Genomic DNA, 20,321 nt, shown 5'->3' on the forward strand with positions numbered 1-20,321 from the left:
TTGGTCTACTACAGTCCTTGGGGCGGGGCCTCCGTGCAAGAAGACAACAAAGGGTCGCAGGTCGCTAGCGGGCGGCAGGCGGCGGTGTTCCAGTCTTCCTTACTCCTCACAGCTTAGGCGCGTCGGCCTCCTGCCAGTCCCACTCCAGATGAAGTGTGAGCACTGCACACGAAAGGTGGGTGCGTCGTCCGGCGGGGCTAGGGGCGAAAGCCAAGGCTGGAATCGGTGGTGAGGGTCGGGCTCAGCCGGGTGCACCTTGCTCTGTTATGTCGGCCTCTGACAGCCATCACCTGTCTGCAGAGGACTGGGCGGCGAGCTGGCTGTTGTCCACTGCAGGCGAGTGCACCGCCGGGACTGTCCGTGGAAGCTACTGTTCTGGGGCCGGGGATTGATCTCAGTCCCGGCACCCTGTTGTGGAAGTGAACGATTAATAAAGTAATTAGAAATGATGCTTTGAGCGGCTCTTCTACTTAAACAACAACAAACTTCAATACAACGAAGTGGAGAAGGAATAAAGGGCAGGCAGGCCCTCCTGTCCTGCTCCACTAGGTGGCTGAAGTGACTGACAGCTGCCTCACTTGCCTTCACACGTGATGCATGTGCAGGAATCTCGTTTGGTTTTTTGTTTTTTTACAGGAATTGTATCATATCCAAATACTCCATACGTTGTTTTTTTTTTTTTTCAGAGAATCGCCTGTAATCTTGTGTAATAGCCACATCTAAATGTTCTTATATATATTACCGTTAGATCACTTCCTGTTCTTCATTACTACTACAAACAATACAAATGGAGGGTGTGAGTGTTTATGTGTACCCTTCTATAAGTATGGATGATTTTATTTTGTAGAAAGGGTTTCTTAGAAGTAAGATCGACTGCTCAGGATATGTTTTGGTTTTTGGCATCACACTAAATTATTCTTGACTGAGCTCGGTGGTACACACCAATGATCCCAGTGCTTGAGAGACTGAGGCAGGAGCTCAAAGTTAGACAGTGCAATTTATCAAGACCCTATCTCATTAAAAAAAAATATGGTAGCACACATCTTAATCTGAGCACTCAGGAGGCAGAGGCAGACTTTCTGTGAATTTGAGGTCAGCCTGGTCTACATGGTGAGTTCCAGGACAGCCAGGACTATGTAGAAAGACTTGATCTAAAAAGGAAAAAAATAGATAAATAAAAATAGAGAAAAGAAAAATAATTTTCCTTTCTAACATCCCCCATCCTTTTTTTTTTTTTTAAAGGAATGTAGTAAAAAATCAAAAACTGATGACCAGGAGAATGTGTCCAGTGATGGGGCCCAGCCAAGCGATGGGGCCAGCCCAGCCAAGGAGAGTGAAGAGGCAAGTAGATGCTTCGGGTTTGTGTCAGCCTAACGTGAGCGTGAGTGGATCGGGTTTGTGTCAGCCTAACGTGAGTGTGAGTGGAGTGGCTACTGTTGTTTCTTCTGTCCAGTCTTATACTACCTTGCACTTCACTGCTCTAAGAAAGACTGAAGTAAAAGTGGGAAGAGCCATGTATAGGACAGTCTTGAGTCTTCTCAAACATACCAGGCCAGGAACTGCTTGAGAAATAGGAATATTGTGGTACAGTGTTGAAACCTTATTCTATAAAATGGAAGGAACTCACATTCTGTAATGCATGCAGACTTGAGGGTCAAGTTCCATGATTCTTTAAGCTTGCTGTTTAAGTTAACTAAGCTGCTTGTTTAGTTCAGTTCTTGTTTCAGCTAGTTGTGATGCTTGTTTGTACATACTGTATCACATTGTATCACATATTGTATCACATTTGGAGCTGAGCTTCATACCTGTCTCACTTCATGCTCTGAAGAGGCTACTGCATGTGTCATGCCACACTATGGATTCACAGAGAAGGTTACAGTCACAGTTGTCTTAGAAAATATTAGGACTAGTCAGGAATGCTGGTACACCTTTGGAGGTCCAGCTCAAGGTCAACCTAGGCTGTATAATGAGACCTTATCTCAACACAAAAACTGAGGGAGGGCTAAGGATTAGTCAACTGATAGAGAGCTTAGCTAGCTAGCCTGAAATTCTGAGCTCAATCATTTCAAACAAACAAATTGATTTTAGAGCTTACTAGATAGCTCAGCCGGTAAAGACACTTGCCACCGAGTCTCAGGATGTCAGTTTGATCCCCAGAACCCATATATGACATCTGGAGACTTATGAACACAGGTGACAGGAAAAGACCAGTTTTTACAAGTCGTCTTTCTACCTTTACACCAACATATTGCACACACACACATAACATCAAACAAGAAAGCAATCAGTCAATGTAATATAAAACTTTTTTATGTAAGTGTAGAATTAATGACATTGGGGAAGTAGGTGGCAGGAATTTTTTTCCTTCGACCTAGTACTTCTGATGTACTGTTTAATCTGATGGGCATAGTTCTGGCCCTCCTGTGTGTCCAGTGCTGTCCTTTGTGAAGCAGGCCTCTGGGGAGCAGCAGTGCACCAAGAGGCAATGGTCCCTGGAGTCCTGGATCAGTTTGGGCCAATGCTTTAGACACCAGACCTGTACCCTAATGCCTACCCTGTCATATAAAATCCCATTGACATATTAGGGCATACCTTAGAAGGGGAGGCCTGCCTAGACTGCACAGTAAAGTTCCATCTCCAAAAATAAAACAACCCTTTTGAGGCCCTATTTCTTATCAGTGTTGTGAGGCGTTGAGTTTCTTCCATCCCAGGGTTCTGGTAAGGATGAGATAAGTTTGAACACAGTCTAACCAACATCTTGGCAGTTTAGTGTGGGCATAATTTTTAAAAGGCTAAGGGATGCTGGGTAAAAGTTGGTAGACTGGGCCCTGAAGGTAAGAATTGAAGGTAGGATGGACCATCGGATAGATGTCTGCACTACATAAATGCCTGGTGCCCGCTGAGATCAGAAGAGGATGTTTGATCTCCTGGAATTGGAGTTATAGATGGTTGTTAACCACTGTATGGATGCTGGGTATCTAACCTGGGTTCTCTATACTGCTGAGCTATCTCCAGCTCCTATTTATCTATTTTACTTTTTTTAAAAAAAGATTTATTTATTTATTTATTATATGTAAGTACACTGTAGCTGTCCTCAGATACTCCAGAAGAGGGCATCAGATTTCGTTACGGATGGTTGTGAGCCACCATGTGGTTGCTGGGATTTGAACTTGGGACCTTTGGAAGAGCATTCGGCGCTCTTAACCACTGAGCCATCTCTCCAGCCCCCTATTTTACTTTTTGAGATGGTCACACTTGCTATGTAGACCCTGCTGGCCTTGAGTTCAATGATCGCTTCAGAAGTCCTGAGATAAAGGCTTGTGTCATTAAGCCTAGTATCTTTTTTTTTTTTTTTTTTAAATCTGTGTATATGTGGCCTCCCCCATCCCCTCAGATGTATGCTTTAGGATAGGTTACACAAGCGCCATATAGAAGCCAGGGAGCAGGAGGAGAATGGATGGAAGTCACTTAGAAGACAGCATCAGCTTCCAGTGCCTAGCTAGACAGCCCAAGGCATAGCGAGATGCTGGGCTGACCTGGGGACCCTGGTAACAGGAACTGGAAAGCTGCTTTGGAAGTGGTAAGGACTATATCAAAAGAAGAAGGCCTCCGTAGAGTCTAGCAGTTTACAAGAACAAGGAAGGAAGGTGAGGGGGTGGCTAGGAAACTAACCTGGACCCCAAATGTTGTTTATTTGTTTGTTTACTTATTTTGGAGACAGGATCTCACTATGTAGTTCTGCTTGGCCTAGAACTTACTATGTAGACTAGGCTGGTCTTAAACTCAAGAGATCCACTTGCTTCTGTCTCTGGAGTGGTGGGAGTAAAGGCATGTGTCATGGTGCTTAGCTGAGAACATTATTTTAAAGTCTCTCACACACACACACACACACACATACACACACACACACACACACACACACACATATACTAGAAACGAAAACAAGCATATTGACACACACCTGTAATCCCATCACTCAGAGTTCTAAGATGAAACTGTTGTAAGTTCAAGGCCCTTCTGTGCTACATAGTGAATGCCAGATCAGGTCTACAGGGCAAGATCCTATCTAAAAAATATCAACAAACTATGAAAAAAAAAAAACTGCATAGACTCCTCCCTAGAGCTTCTGTAATTGACTGAAATGACTCTTGCTTACTTTAGCATCTTCCCATGTTAATTTACCAACACTAACTGGACACTTACTGTTTTTAATATGTTTCATTTTTTACTAATACCTGATTTGAACTTGAGCCTTGCACTTGCTAGGAGAGCTATGACACTCACCTAATCTCTAGCACCTAAGCACCTTCTAGGCTCTCAGAGATGCTAGGGAGCATAAGAAACATGAGGTGCTAACCCCTGTTAGGTCATTAAGGGGGACAAGCAAGTTTACACTGTGTGGTAATGGGATCTGAAAATAATTTTCAGGATGCCAGCTCTGATGGGGCCAGTAGATGGGTGAGAGCTCATTCGGAATATTTTCTGGCAGGACTCAGAATAGTCAGAGCCCATATGACTGAATGTGAGCCCCGAGGGGCAGGATAGGGCAAGGAAGAGCAGGCAAAAGCTGTGCTGTGAGCCCCGCTCTGAGAGTGCTGTCAGGGGCTTCAGGCAATGGAATGGGAGTGGGGGTTCAGAATGGGGTTAAAGGGACCAGGGTCCTAGTGTCCTAGCATCCAGGTGTTCAGTCCCCGTTTTAACTGTGTGGGTGGGGCAGTGATGAGTAAGAACAGTTCAGAGTTGGGCTCTGAGGCCTGAGTCTGTGTTACTCACAGGTGCAAGCCTCAAGTCAGTCCCGACTGTATGGAAAGTCTGCTCCTTGGTGTGGAGCTGGAGGAGCTAGGCAGGGGAGCCAGGAGCTGCCTCATGGGCACTGGAGAGGGAGGGTGAAAGAAGAGGAGGAGGAGATGGCCATCAGGCCACTTTGCAACGGGCACAGAGTATCATCTTCCCACATGACAGTGCTGGGCTAGTTCACCCTTGACTGAATCTGCATGGCTCCTTGGAGCCTGCAGCGGCCTTGGCCATGACATGTGCCTCACCTCCCTGAGTTGCTCGGAACCGAAATCATTGCCCAGTAGCTCCTGACACCTCAGCCATGACTTTGTCTCCATGTTGAATGTCAATTATTTTCTTTATTGTGCTTATGCAGTTACCATCCCTAAAGAAGCAATGCTACCAGCCGGGCAGTACCTTTAATCCCAGCACTCGGCAGGCAAAGGCAGATGGATCTCTGGGAGTTCGGGGCCAACCAGGTCTTGAAATCCTGTTACAGAAGACCGAAAAAAGAAAAGAAACAATGCTAACACCATTTTCTTTCACAGAAGGGAGAGTTCCATAAATTGGCTGATGCAAAAATATTTCTGAGTGACTGCCTGGCATGTGACAGCTGTGTGACTGTGGAGGAAGGTGTCCAGCTTTCTCAGCAGAGTGCCAAGGACTTCCTTCATGTCCTGAATCTTAATAAGGTATGGTGTCAGCTGGGACTGATGGGGCAGGCCTGTAATTCCAGCTACTGGGAAACTAGGGCAGGAGGCATGCAAGCTCACATTTTGCCTAGGCTACAAAGCGAGTTCAAGACCACCTTGGGCAACTACAACAGTAGAACATCTGTCTAGTATGGAGGGATGAATGGATGGATGGATGGGTGGGTGGGTGGGTGATAGAGTCCTAGTATTATTGTGATGAAACACAATACCAGTGTTTATGACCAGTTTATGATCAAAAGCAAATTGGGCAGGAAAGGATTTACTTGGCTTACATGTCCACCCACATATTAGTGTATCACTGAAGGGGAAGTCAGGTTAGGAACTGAAACAGGGTAGGAACCTGGAGGCAGGAGCGGTGCAGGGACCATGGGGGAGTGCTGCCACTGGCTAGTTCATCATGGCTTGTACAGCCTGCTTTCTTACAGAACCCAGGATCACCAGCATGGGGAGGACACGATCCACAATAGGCATCTTATGGAAACATGTTCTGAATTGACGTTCCCTCCTTTCAGACAACTCTAGCTTGTGTCAAATTGACATAAAACTATCCATCATGTATATATATGCATATGTACTAATCATGTATGTGTGTGTGTATGTATGTATATACGAACATAAATGAGTAGATAAATACATACAGGGTTCTTGACAACGGTGTGCCTGAGGATCTGGCCCCATCAATGTGTGTCATTGCTCCTTGATTCTTTGTATCTGCAACTTCTTGATGTGATAGGGTTTACTGATGTTTTGTGAAACACTACATTTTATTGTTACCTTCTACGATGTTGATTTTTGTAGGTGTATTAGAATTCTGTTGGTTAACATGTCTATTTTGTACGTGGTATTTTATTTTATTTTATTTTATTTTATTTTATTTTATTTTATTTTATTTTATTTTATTTTATTTTGTTTTTTCCAGACAAGATTTCTTTGTGTAGCCCTGGCTATCCTGGAACTCACTCTGTGCGGATCAGGCTGGCCTTGAACTCAAGAGATCTGCCTGCCTCTGCCTCCTGAGTGCTGGGATTAAAGGCGTGCGCCACCACCATCTGGCAGTATGTGGCATTTTATAAATTTAGTATTTGACTGGTTTGTCAAAGAATCTTAGTTTTATAAAACTAAAAAAAATCTATTTTGTACCATTACCTTTGTGTGTTGTGTGACATTGTCTGTGTATCTGAGGCTGGTTTCAATCCTTCTGTTCTCCTTTCTCAGCCTGTATAGTGCTAGGATTATAGGCAGATGCAGCATGCTGGGAGCTTTGTACCTCTTGTGTTTGGATTATATTGGCTAGAACTTTTAAAAGGGTACAGAGTAACAACAGTGGTAATTGGTGCTGGCTAGGACCTAAAAGCTTATAAATGACTTCTAAATTGGATCTTGTTGGAAATTTAGCTTTCCCTGTCACCCTGCAATTCACCTGCAGATAATGAGCCCCACCTTGGAGCCTCACAGACTCCAACACTAGAGCCAACACTGGAAGCCTAGGCATGGAGGAGATTGGTGCTAATTCTCCTGACTTCAGTCTCTGGGGTGATAAGAGGCAACAATCACTGCCACACCAAAATCCTATGCTTTGTGTGTGTGTGTGTTCAAGCCTAGTTTCTCTTCTCTTTGTAGCCCTGGCTGTCCCGGAAACCTACATATTTTTCTTGTCTGTCTGTCTGTCTCTCTCTTAAAATGCAATTTAAATTTTTTATGTTTTGCTGAGCTATGGTGAAGCATGCCTTTAATCCCAGCACTGCAGGTGCACTTCTGAGTCTGAGCCCAGCCTACTCTATAGAACGAGTTCCAGTGCAGCCAGGGCTACACAGAGAAACCCTAACACCAAAAAACAAAACCAACCAACCAAACAAACAAACAAAAAAACCTAAAAAACTATTTGCTATTTTCTATTAAACATGTGACATTATTATCTCTTCCTCTAGAGATGTGATACCTCAAAGCACAGAGTTCTGGTTGTGTCTGTGTGTCCTCAGTCTCTACCTTATTTTGCTGCTAAATTCAACCTCAGTGTCACTGATGCATCTAGAAGGCTGTGTGGCTTCCTCAAAAGTCTTGGTGAGTAAATCACCTCTTTATAATAGCACCGATGGATACTTTCAGCTCATGAAGGGCCCTTTTCATTTTTCAAGTTCAACTTTCAAGGACACAGGAGCATAGTAAGATCTTGTCTTAATATAAAATGAAAGATAGAGCACAGAGAAGTCAGATGTGATCTGTGTCCATGCTTGGTCTAAGGGAAGAATCCGTGTGCTCCTTCCCTGCAGGGGTGCACTATGTATTCGACACCACAATCGCTGCAGATTTCAGCATTCTGGAGAGTCAGAAGGAGTTTGTACGCCGGTATCACCAACACAGTGAGGAACAGCGTGAACTGCCCATGTTGACCTCTGCCTGTCCTGGTGAGCACAATGCTGGTACTATTTCACCAGAACTGTAGAAATAATCATGGGCCTAGCTTTGGCTGGAGGATGGCAGGCCCATCTCACCCAGCTTTGTAGAGCAGGACACCTTATGAATAGGAGCAGTATAGAGGAGGTATGTTGGCTCACCGTGGGGTGACATGTGACAGTCTCAGGAATTCATGGTACCTAGTGCTAGACGGCAGGAGAAAACTGTGGGAACTGACTTCATTCTCTCTCTCCCTCTCTTTCTTTCTCTCTCTCTAGGTTGGGTCAGATATGCTGAGCGGGTGCTGGGTCGCCCCATCATCCCATATCTCTGTACCGCCAAGTCCCCCCAGCAGGTCATGGGCTCCTTGGTGAAGGATTACTTTGCCAGGCAGCAGGTAAGCCAGTGTCTCCCGAGAGTAGCAGCAGAGGGGAGACTCAAGGTGAGCAAGGCCTGAGGGGAAACAGAGCACACTGTGGATAGGGAGGCCCTGGACCCCACCCATGGAGACACTGCCTGGTTGCTTCTGTTCTGGCTGCCTTAGGAAGCTAAGCTTCATCTTTAGCCTGGATATTTGTTCCAGGTCACAGATAGCATCCCTATCCTGCCTTTTTGGTTGGGTTTGTTTTGGTTTTTTTGAGACAGGGACATTCTATATAATTCTGGTGTCCTAGAACTCACTATGTAGATTGCTTGGCCCCAGACTCACAGATATCTGTCAGCCACTGCTGATATAAAAAAAAAAAAAGAAATGTGCTACTACACCCAGAACCCCCCCCACCCTTTTTTTTTTCATAATTTTACATCTTATTTTATGGATATGGATGTTTTGCCTGTCTGTCTGTCTGTCTATCTGTCTATGCACTATTTGCATGCCTGGTGCCTACAGAGGCCAGCAGACACCATCAAATTCCCTGACATTGGCGTTATATCTGTTTGTGAGCTGCTACATGGGTGCTTGGAATTGGACCCAGATCCTCTGGAAGAGCAGCCAGTTTTCTTAAGCGCTGAGCCATCTCTGCAGCCCCTGGTCCCATGGTCTTCACACTGCCTGTGGTAGATAAAGAGATCCTTTGTAACTGGGCCTCAGCCCATCCTCCTCTTCAGTTCCAAAGCATCAGGCATCCAAACATAGATTGCACCCTGCCTTTCTTCTTTCATGTGAATAACTGTTTGGGCCGCACAGTAACCAGAAACTATATCACGGGGAAGGACTTTCCAAACACTGCAGCAGCCCAAAGGCCACATCCACCTGACACAGAAAACATTTCTTCATTCATAAAGTCATCACAGTTGGCAAATTACCACTCCTACCATGCCTGTACCATATGTGTATTAAGTTGGAGGGACAGAAAATAGGCTATGGAGTGAGTGGTCTACATCCTTGGCCTCTTATACTTGCTGCGAGAGTTCTAGTGAGATTCTTAGTCTCCTCAGGCTGCCAGCCTGGTGCTGTCCAAGTGGAGCCCAAGTTACACATCCTCTTGCAGCTCCTACTAGGGACAGCTGGGCCTAGAGCTCTGGCCTCTGGCTTAAACCCCTAGAGGGTTAGGATCAAAATGTCTCCTCTTGAGCGCTACCCCTGCCCTGAGTAGGGCTTTTCTCCTCAGGCCTCCATGTAAAGTCACTGGGCAACTGCTGGCTCCGGGTTTGTCTCAGCAGAGGGGTGGTCTGGATGTTGTCACTTGAACAGTTTCCGAAAGTCTTCAGGTAGAGCAGGTGCAGCACAAACTGTTCTTGCCTGTGCAGAGCTCATGAGACAGCACCATCCATGGGTCAGGGTGGGAGCAGCAGCTGGGACTACCCATGCTCTGTTGCGGCCATCACTGCCTCCCTGATCTCTGAGCTGAGTGCTCTCCTCCACAGAATCTGTCTCCAGAGAAAATCTTCCATGTTGTCGTGGCTCCTTGCTATGATAAGAAGCTGGAAGCTCTTCGAGAGGGACTTTCCACTACTTTAAATGGTGCTCGGGGCACTGACTGTGTGCTGACATCAGGTGAGAGGGGTCCGGCTGCTCTGACAGGCCAGTGTGGCACTGAGAGCCAAGGGTTCTTGGGGTCTCAGTGGCCTAAAGTGAAGAAGAAGGTTCTTCAGAGTCTTTCTCCAGATGAGTCAGGTCTCTGGGAGAGCCACATGGACAGAGTGCCACCAACACTCTTTCCTGTAGAAGGCAAAAGTGCCTGTGCACACAGATAAGCATAGAGAAGCCAGGAAGGTTAAACAGGTTAAAGACATGTTTAGCCTGTCTTCTTCATGGGATGCTAGAATGGATGTAGTTTTTATATCAATAAGAACCCATCTTAGGGGCTGGTGAGATGGCTCAGTGGGTAAGAGCACCCGACTGCTCTTCCGAAGGTCCAAAGTTCAAATCCCAGCAACCACATGGTGGCTCACAACCACCCGTAATGAGATCTGATACCCTCTTCTGGTGTATCTGAAGACAACTACAGTGTACTTACATATAATAAATAAATAAATCTTAAAAAAAAAAAAAATTTAAAAAAAAAAAAAAAAAAAGAACCCATCTTAGGGAGGAAGCCATATGTACTTTGTAAAGAGCTTCATTGTGAACATGTCTTAAGCTGTATTTTACACACAGGGCTGAATTAATTGCAAACAACCTTTTTTTCTGAAATCGTGCTGTGCTTTGCACACACACACACAAAAAAAAAGAACTGGTGGTCAGACTCTCAAGTCTTGGCCCAGGCCTGATACCTAAACTTGGGCTGAATCAAGTTTCATTTCCCTGCCTGCTGTTCCCACATGTGAGAACACCAATATACTATTGGACACAAAGAGTGTTTTGGGTTTTTTTGTTTGTTTGTTTGTTTTTTTCGATTTTTGAAACAGGGTTTCTCTGTATAGCCCTGGCTGTCCTGGAACTCACTCTGTAGACCAGGCTGGCCTCGAACTCAGAAATCCACCTGCCTCTGCATCCCAAGTGCTGGGATTAAAGGCGTGCGCCACCACGCCTGGCACAAAGAATGTTTTTTACACTGAATAAAATGAAAAATTCAAATGTACTCTAATACTGCATTAAGTGGCCCTGTTGGTAACGCTTCTCAGATGCTATGCTTTAGAGCAGCAGTCCTCAACCTGTGGGTCATGTGTGACCCCCATAGGGGTCAAATATCAGATTTTTACCTTACGATTCACAAAAGTAGCAAAATTATGGTTATGAAGTAGCAAGGAAAGTAATGTTATGGCGGGAGGTCACCGCACCACGAGGAACTGTGTTAAAGGGTCCCAGCATCAGGAAGGGTGAGAACCGCACTGACTCAGAGACTGCGGGGGTTTTGATTGGGAATGGGAATTACTCACTAGTGTCCCGGAAGCTTTCAGACAGGGGCTTGTTAGCATCCAGGCTCAGCTACTGGAATTAGATTCTGAGAACTGATTCTTAGAGGTGTTGAGACCAGTTCACATGGCCTGGTTATCTGTCAGGATGACCTTGAAGGTCAGGAACTCTTCCTTCGCTTTGACACTTGGAAAGATCCTTCCCCCAGGTGGTAGAGTGTTGCAGGGATGGCAAGTTGTTTAAAGGTGCTGCTCTGTACCTGCTGAGCAGGGGCCCAGTGTCTCCCTACTCACATGGGTGGAATGAAAGCCTTCGAGGGGACCGTCTTAGAACCACATTGAGGATGTAAGCTGTGCTGTGTGTTCTCGGTGTCTCAGGGTACCTGGTGTCTCACTGTTCTCCAGGGAACTCTGGCAGAGGCTTTTCTGGGGAGCCCTTATGTAGGAAGAAGGTAGGGTAGCAAGTGCTTCTGGTTAAGAGCAGCGGCTGATGCAGCACAGTGCCCGTGTGTCACAACAGAGCGCCGCAGTGTGGACCACTTCAAGGCCACGGGAAGCAAGTGCAGAATGGCCTCACTTCAGGGGTCCATCTTTGTAGTGTTTTTCTGATGTTAGCATTACTTTCTCCTGCTACGTGGAATGGATTATACAGCAAGGTGGGGTCCTAGGCTCCCAGAGCAGGATCTCAGGGGGAGATAAAGCTTGACCCCCGCGACCTTGGCCACCTCGCTTCCTGTCAGTGACTAAGCCTCATGCCTCATTTTTTTTCCAGGTGAAATTGCTCAGATAATGGAGCAAAGTGACCTCTCTGTGAAAGACATTGCTGTGGATACTTTGTAAGTGGCATCTTTGTAAGTTGGGAGGGACCTTGGTGAGCCTTGCAGGCCCCAGGGCTGCCCTGATTAGATCGTGTGAGTACTGAGAAGGTTCCTGCAGCCCTACCAACCTGGCCTTTGAAATGGATTCAGGTTGAATCCTGGACTATTCTCTCATACTGCCAGGGGCTGGGGGGCTTCCTCGAGTGATGGCCGTACTGTATCCTTCAGGGAGGGAGGCAAGCATAGAAGTTATGTGGAGCAGAGCTCCACACCTAACTTGGTGGCTCCCTCTGGTCTCTCTGCATCAAGAAGACAGCTGCTGAGTTTCTTTTTCCCATGATGACTCCAATTCCCAGCCAGGACTTGGCTCTTGCTACATCCTGGATCCCATTTAAAGTATATTGCAGCTGGGCGGTGGTGGCACACGCCTTTAATCCCAGCACTTGGGAGGCAGAGGCAGGTTGATTTCTGAGTTTGAGGACAGCCTGGTCTACAAAGTGAGTTCCAGGACAGCCAGGGCTACACAGAGAAACCCTGTCTCGGAAAAAAAAAACAAAAACCAACCAAACAAACAAAAAGTATATTGCAAAGATCAAGTGCCTAGCTGATGGCCTGGGTGCTACATTTATGGGAGGTGAGACAGAGTCTATAGACTTACAGCAGCTGGAATACCTGCTGCCAGAGACTACCTGACGACCCAGGGTGACCAAGGGTCCTCACTGTGACAACCTGGACATAGTCAAGCACATACTTATGTCATTCACCACAATGCCACCCTGCCCTGAGTGCGTATGTTGCTGCGCAAAGAAACAAGGGAGCCAACCCAGTGAAGTAGCTCCATTTGCAATCTAGGGCTGGATGCAAAAGGACATTTCATGTTGTTCATTAGAACTCGTTAAGAATGTGATTTTCAGGGCGGGAGAGATGACTCAGTGGTTAAGATTGCTTACTGCTCTTTCAGAGGACCCAGATTTGGTTCTCAGCTCCCACATGGCTCCCCAGGTTTAAAAGTAACTTAGTCCTTTAAATGACTCCCTGGATTTTGTCCCTGTAAAAACTGGGTTAGCACTTGCTGCCTCTTCATCAACACAGTGGAGATTTTGTCCTCTCTGTTTGAGGTTTGGAGACATGAAGGAGGTGGCAGTCCAGCGTCATGATGGAGTGAGTTCAGATGGGCATCTGGCTCACGTTTTCAGACACGCAGCCAAGGAGCTGTTTGGCGAGCACGTGGAGGAGATCACCTACCGTGCACTCAGGTTTGAGCCAGCACCAGGAGTGTGCTGACAGATCAGGCAGGGGCAGGGTGTGAGGTCTGTGGCATACATGCAGTATGGGCGCTGTGCCTGGGGTCTATGGGATATTTAGCTGCTCTACCTGTGGCTGTTCCATGGGAAGACCAGTGCTGGTTACAGTAGACGGGCCTTTTGTGTGTTTCCATTGACATCTTGGTGACATTCAAAACTTAGATTTAAAAACTGGCAGATACGGTAAACCTAGCCTGGGCTACATAGTGAGACTGTACCTCAGACTAACAGAAGTGATCTTTAGGTCACTGGCCATTCAAATCAGCTTTATTGATTTATAGGAACAAAGACTTCCATGAGGTTACCCTTGAGAAGAACGGGGAGGTCCTACTGCGCTTTGCTGCAGCGTACGGCTTTCGCAACATTCAGAACATGATCCAGAAGCTCAAGAAGGGCAAACTCCCATACCACTTTGTGGAGGTGCTCGCGTGTCCCAGAGGTAAGGGGTTCACAGGGCCCCCGACAGCCTGTCCAACAGGAATTGTGAAGGCAGGATGTTCCCCCACGCCATGGCATGCCATCCTCAGCCATGAAGGTTCCCTTCCCTCAACTGTAGTGTGAGAAGTAGATAGTTGTATCCTTAGACCTTCCCTTGTGGGTGTCACATGAAAACCTCACCTGATTACCAGATGGGAAGCAGCTCCTGAGGTCACTCACATGGAGTCAGTACACAGGGAAGGGAACAGTGAGGTGGCAGCAGGAAAAGGCAGGTGTCACTTGCTGTCTAAGAGTTCCCCAGGCTGCAGAGGAAAATTGAACCATGCAGGTGTAAAGTCCCAGGCGGGTAAGGAAAGTTCCCACTGGGATGGGGAGACATGAGAGCAGGCCAGAGCGATGACAGGACCGAGTGCCTGGATCTCTTGCTCATACATTAGGGGTAAGTACTAGAGAATGAGGGAGCCATCTGAAGTAGTGTGTCTATGACCCTGGGTGTGAAGGAGCTGTCTCCAGATCAGGAATGTCTAGGGGTCAGTACTGGAGAATGAGGGAGCCTTCTGAAGTAGTGTGTCTATGACCCTGGGTATGAAGGAGCTGTCTCCAGATCGGGAATGTCTAGGTCATCCTGGGCTTGCGGTTCTCAAGTAGGACACAAGAATTCTCAGAAAGGCCCAGAGGGAGCCAGGCAGTTCCTAACAGTAGTCAGAAATGAAGAGCGGACCCATGAAGAGTCTCAGAGGAGAGCCTAGGTTTCCAGTCCATGTCCTCAGGGATCTCTGAGAGGAGGGACAAGGTTAGTAGCCAGCATTCAGAAGAGGGGATGAAAGCAGAGGCTGCCTGCTTTTCCTGAGTAGTAGATGCTGTGTTGGAGCTTGTGCTACAGTAGGCAAAGACAGGACAGAGCCTCTTGGAGGGCTCCTCTTGCTTTCTGGGAAAGATTGGAGAGGCCTGGAGAGGCGAGGAAGTGGGTTCATGCCCACTGAGAAGGTGCACATCAGAAGCCCAGCTCCCAGGTGGCTTGGGCCAGTGGAGGGTGAAGTTGAACCAGGTTGGAATTTGTTCCTGCTGCCACTGCTTTTTGTTTTTTGTCTGTTTTGTTTTGTTTTTTCCTGGTGCTGGAGTATGTGGTAGGTAGGTGCTCTCCCACTGAGCTCTAAGTTCCCAGCCTATCTCCTTGTTCTTTTAAATGAAAGTCTTGGTGCTAGGATTGGAAACTAGCACCTAGAACACACTAGATACACACTCTACCACCGAGCTGCTCCCACCCTATGCGCTTAGTGGCATTTTTGTCACATCAAGGTGTCATCTGCAGGTTTAAGAATGGGTTGTACTGACAGAAGGTGACACATACTCAGACCATATGACTGGGAAGTGTGGGCTTATGGAGAGCTCATATTACCCCACTCAGCCCTAATCCAGCCTTGTTGGGCCTGCACACAGACAACAGAGTGTGCAAGCAGTTGTGCTCATAGCCTGCTGGTTTGGGTAATTTTCAGAAGAAGCCAGGAATCCAGATAGCAGCCTTTGCTGTCTACTTCTTAAGGCTTTTAGGTAAGACCAGTTTACGGGTAATGTATGTGGTAAGAACACCCAGGGCTCTTCTCCTGGGCAGGCTCCATGACAATACTGTGAGCCCCAGTACAATCTTAAGCCATTTAGTACTGCCTGCTTCATGCTTTTCCTGCTTCCAGCTATGTGCCCTGAGGTAAAGCTCCCATGACAGGCCAAGAGGGAAGAAGAGGTCCACTTGTGTGTATCTTTCAGGTTGCTTAAATGGCAGAGGCCAAGCACAGACAGAGGACGGCCACACAGATCGTGCACTGCTGCAGCAAATGGAAGGGATCTACTCCGGCATCCCTGTGCGGCCCCCAGAGAGCAGTACACATGTGCAGGAGTTGTACCAGGAGTGGCTGGAGGGTACTGAATCTCCCAAAGTCCAGGAGGTGCTGCACACCAGCTACCAGAGCTTGGAGCCCTGCACAGACGGCCTGGATATCAAGTGGTGACAAAGCCTGAAGGGCAGGAGGGGACAGCTCTGAGTGGAGAGTGGTGGGTGCTTCAAGGAACAACAGGTCCCTACAGCTTTGCCAGCGCTTCAGGACACAGTTTTCATGTGGTGCTATCTTTGTAGTGTGTGAGGGAGTGGAATGTTTGCACATGGGAGAGGTATTTTCCCTCTCTGCGTAGCCTTTCATCCCAAGATTGTGAGAAAGATCCCAAAGAGGCCAGGGACAGATCCCTGATTTGCAGGTTTAAAAAAAAAAATCAAGATGTGTTTTTAGAGAACCAAGACCCAGGGGTTGTGATCCACGAGCCTAAGATTATTGCTGCAGAAATGGAGGCATCAGGAAGGCCAGGCTGCTGTACAGTGGATAACTATGGCCTTCAGAGAGGCCCAGTCTTCTGGCCCAATTTGGCTCTTTCATTTGTATACATTTTTTTAAAAATAATTTTGAATTCTAGGGCCAGCAAGATGGCTTATTGGTACCACCATTAGTTTGATCCATGGAGCCCACATGGTGGAAGGAGAGACCAACGCCTACAAGCTATCCTCTGACTTTCACACAGGCACATGGCATGCATATGTACCACCGAGACCACACCCCGAAAATAACCGTAAAGAAAATTACACTAGTTTTAAGTCATAGTAACAGTGAGCCATATTTTTTATAGTCCTTGAAGGCCGGCAGTCATTACAGCCCTGGGCCACTGGTGTGCCTGAGTCATTCTTTTACTTGACCTGCCATCAGCGTTGAGCTGGACTCACCTCAGAAGAAAGGCTGCTGAGAATGGCATGCATCACACCCTGCATTTGATGCAATGTATATTTAAAAATAAACAAGTAGAGAATTAAGAGGGTGGCCCACCTAGGCTTTGGGGTTCTAAGGGTGGTGCAGCTCATAGTTACTGCTGTGGGGCCGGAAGACAGAGCTGAGGCTCCGTGGACCCTGGAATGGGTGAACCAGCTTTGTAATGTCCAGCCTCCTCTAAACTCCTCCCCAGTGCCTTTTCATACAAATAGGCCTGGAGCACCTCCTCTCCTCCACAAAGCCCACTGGTCTGGGATAGCATCCCTTCAGCCCTCACTATGCTAATGCGAGCATGCCTTAGGGGAAACAGTATGTCCACACACAGAAATAGCTGCCCGATGGTGAAATTCACAAAATCATGTGACACATACTAGATAGAGTCCACCCAGGAGATAAAGGGGTTTGATGAAGCCCCTGAATTTTGCTCAGTGTGTGACTGCCTTGACCCTTAGTACTGTCAGCTCTATCACAGTCCCACATGCCTCATGTCTTGGTCTTCCTGTGAGTCTGTCTAGGAGTGTAACTGGATATGTTATTGTAAACCAGTGGTTCTCAACTTGTGGGCTGTGTCCCCACAAAGGGGTCACATATCAGATATTTACATTATAATTCATAACAGTAGCAATACTACAGTTATGAAGTAGCAACAGAATAATTTTATAATTGTTGGGGGGGTCACCAGAACAGAAGAAACTATTAAAGGGTCACAGCATAGGAAGGTTGAGAACCACTACTATAAATTATGATTTTTTTTTTTTTTTTGCTTTCAGTCTATATGCCTTGGGTATCCATCCCCAAAGTAACTGGTTATGGAATAAACAATGCAATGGGGTCTTGAGTGTGGCATTGAAGGAGTCAGCTGTTCTCCTGTCCTGGACTACACCCCGCAGTCCGCCTCCCTCACCAGGCCCCAGCCTGGGTGATGATACCTTTTTCCCAGTCCCTCTCTAATAGGTCAGGAGAAGGTTCAGAACACGGGGAGTCAGCGTGGGAAGGGACTGACTTCCTGCAAACTTCATGGCACCACCCATGATAGCAACATAGGCTAGGGGCTAAGATGTGAGATCTATGACCTTCTGTTTCACTGATGCTAGGCCGTGGCCCTGTGAGCTTTTCAAGACTACAGGTGCCTTTCTGTCCCAGCACTTGGAGCCAGAGGCAGGTGGATCTCTGTGAATTAGAGGCTAGTCTAGGTTACAGAGTGAGTTCCAGGACAGTCAGGAATACATAGAGCAACCCTGCCTTATCCCCCAACTCCCTCCCCCCTAAAAACAAAGCCCAAAGCAATGGAAGTATGAAGTGAGCAAGTTCTTGACAGACAGGACCCAGTCAAAGCATCACGACAGTCAGAGTGGACAACGTACGCTGGTGCAGGCATGAGGGGCATAACCCAAGCTCCTATCTGCCCAGTGCTCTGTTGTACCATGCTTCTGCTCTGCTTGGGCAGAGGCCCAATCTTAGTTTGATTCCTACCTGGCCCGAGCTGTATGGGTTTGCACTACTGTGGGTAACCGTGCTTCTACATGATGAGATTCTGTCTCAAAGACTAAATTTGGTTTCTGTTACAGGTAATTTAGAAATAGTTCTGTCAGGGCTTGTGCCATAGTTCAGGAGCAGGGCGTGTGCCTAGCATCCATGGGCACCACATTCGTTCTCAAGATCCACAGTAGCAGAAAGTGACAGGGAGGATTGCTGCATTCTTTAGTACGTTGTTTGGACTGCTGTTAAGATCTGACTCAGTGTGTGCCTTACCCATTACTGGTCGACATGTGGGCTTCCCAGGTGCATCACAGGTGAGCCAACCACAGGGTTTGGGGTTGCAGCTGGCAGCTAGGCTGCAGGCGCTGCCCTGGGTACACCACTCACCTGAGGGGCACAGCTGGCCGGAAGGGTAATCAGGAAGTGTGGCTCCTTTTCCACTTGGCATATTACATATGGGGCTCCCTCCTGCATCTAGAGATGGGAAACTGCCTGAAGAACTTACTCTGGTTTACCATTTGAGAGAGTGCAGTCATTTATGTCAGAGAAGACACCTCGCATCTCACTACTCATGAAGCACCGTCTCTTCTGTGGATTCACGGCTCAGCTTGTAAACATTGAGTTGAAATGGAAGATTTATTATGATTTTTATTTATGTGTATGTGTGTCTATTTGAGTAAGAGTCAGGTGTTTATGGGTATCCACAGAGGCCTGAGAGGACACTGGGTGCCCGGGAACTGGAGTTACAGGGACCTGTGAGTTGCATTGTGGGTGCTGGGAACTGAACTCTGGTCTTCTGGAAGAGCAGCAAGAACTCTTAACTGCTGTGCCAGCTCTCCAGACCCTGAATGTAGTTTAAAGTGTGTGTGTGCCTGTCTACTGCTGGGACTGGAACCTGGGTATGTCATACACTAGGCAAAACTACAACTGAGCTATACCTCCAGTGCACACACAAACCCTTTCTCTCACTATTTATTCTGAGACAGGGTCTCACTAAGTTACTCAGGTTTTGAGCTCACTTTGTAGCCTGTGCTGGTCTTTAAATCTCCATCTTGATCCTCCTGTGTCTACTTCCCACGTGCTAGGATTACAGACTCACCACCATACCCTCCCTGTTTTTACAGTGGTGAATTGCATGCAGAGTTTGGGGATATACTAAGCTGGCACGCTGATAAAGAAGCTATGTCCCCAGGTCTGTTTTTCCTTCTCCCTTCCCCACCCTCCCCTCTGATTTCTCTCTTCTCTTCCTTCCCATCTTTCCCTTTCTTTCCCCACCCCCAACCCCTTACAGAAACAGCCTGGTCCCTTGAACTCTGGCTCAAGGGATCCACTTGACTCAGCCAACCTAGCAGATGTGACTCTCGCCTCATATCACTGATAGGGAAGATTGAATAAAGTCTCAGAATCTTACTTTTTCAGATACGGGAGCATACAACTTTGATCACAGCATCATAAGGTAGAGACAGATGGATCTCTTATTTGGAGGCCGGCCTAGTCTACATAGTGAGTGTCAGACCAGCAAGAAATAAATGATGGAGAAAGTATCTCAAAAAACAAAACAAGAAATCCTTTTCCCTCCACCTGCCTTCCTGCTTCCTTTCTTCAAACTTGGGTGGTTTTGAGACAGTTGTAGACCACCACATCCAGCCACACTCAGGTCTCCCTCTTTCACGCCCTTTCCCTTCAACTCCCTTTCTGTTTTGTTTTGAGATTATGGTCACATTTAGCCAAAGCTTGCTTTGAACTGATTCTCCTGCCTCCATCATCTCCCAAGTGCTGGGGTTAGAGGCATGAGCCACCATGTCTAGTGATGTTACCTTTTAAATCCTGACAGTAACTTTGGGGGTGGGGTGGATATAGAGCTTGCTCAGCAGTTAAGTATGCTTGCTGCTCTTCTAGAGGACCTAAGCTTTGTTCTCAGGACCCACATCAGGTGACTTAAGCACCTTTAACTGCGGCTTTAGGGGCTATGATACATTCTTCTGGACTCTGGAGTACCCATATGCATGTGGCACACAAATAAAAAGATCTTAAATCTTAATATCAGCACTGCAGGCAGAGGCAGACAGATCTCTGAGTTCAAGACCAGCTTGTTCTACAGAGGGAGTTCTAGGATAGCCAGGGCTATACAAAGAAACCTATCCCCCCTCCCTCACAAAAGGCAAAACCTAGAGTATTCTTAAAAATTCAAGATGGAACATACATTATTCGTCTGTGAAATTCACAAGAAGTCAGATATATTTTCCTTGCCTATCACGCACAAAGTCCTGGATCTACCCTGAGCACCACACG

The 20,321-nt window shown here is 46.9% G+C and overlaps 1 protein-coding gene across 1 annotated transcript; it reads left to right on the forward strand.

The window, feature by feature from the left end:
* The first annotated feature begins 59 nt into the window (after positions 1-59).
* Positions 60-18,680, forward strand: Narf (nuclear prelamin A recognition factor). The gene is made up of 11 exons (NM_026272.3): positions 60-175; positions 1,243-1,341; positions 5,325-5,468; positions 7,418-7,550; positions 7,760-7,894; positions 8,162-8,280; positions 9,750-9,879; positions 11,953-12,016; positions 13,117-13,254; positions 13,584-13,741; positions 15,505-18,680. The coding sequence occupies exons 1-11, from the start codon at positions 149-151 to the stop codon at positions 15,744-15,746; spliced, it is 1,389 nt and encodes a 462-aa protein (NP_080548.3). The 5' UTR covers positions 60-148; the 3' UTR covers positions 15,747-18,680.
* Positions 18,681-20,321: the final 1,641 nt, after the last annotated feature.

This window comes from Mus musculus, chromosome 11 (genome assembly GCF_000001635.26).
Source record: "Mus musculus strain C57BL/6J chromosome 11, GRCm38.p6 C57BL/6J".
Lineage (NCBI taxonomy): Eukaryota > Metazoa > Chordata > Mammalia > Rodentia > Muridae > Mus > Mus musculus.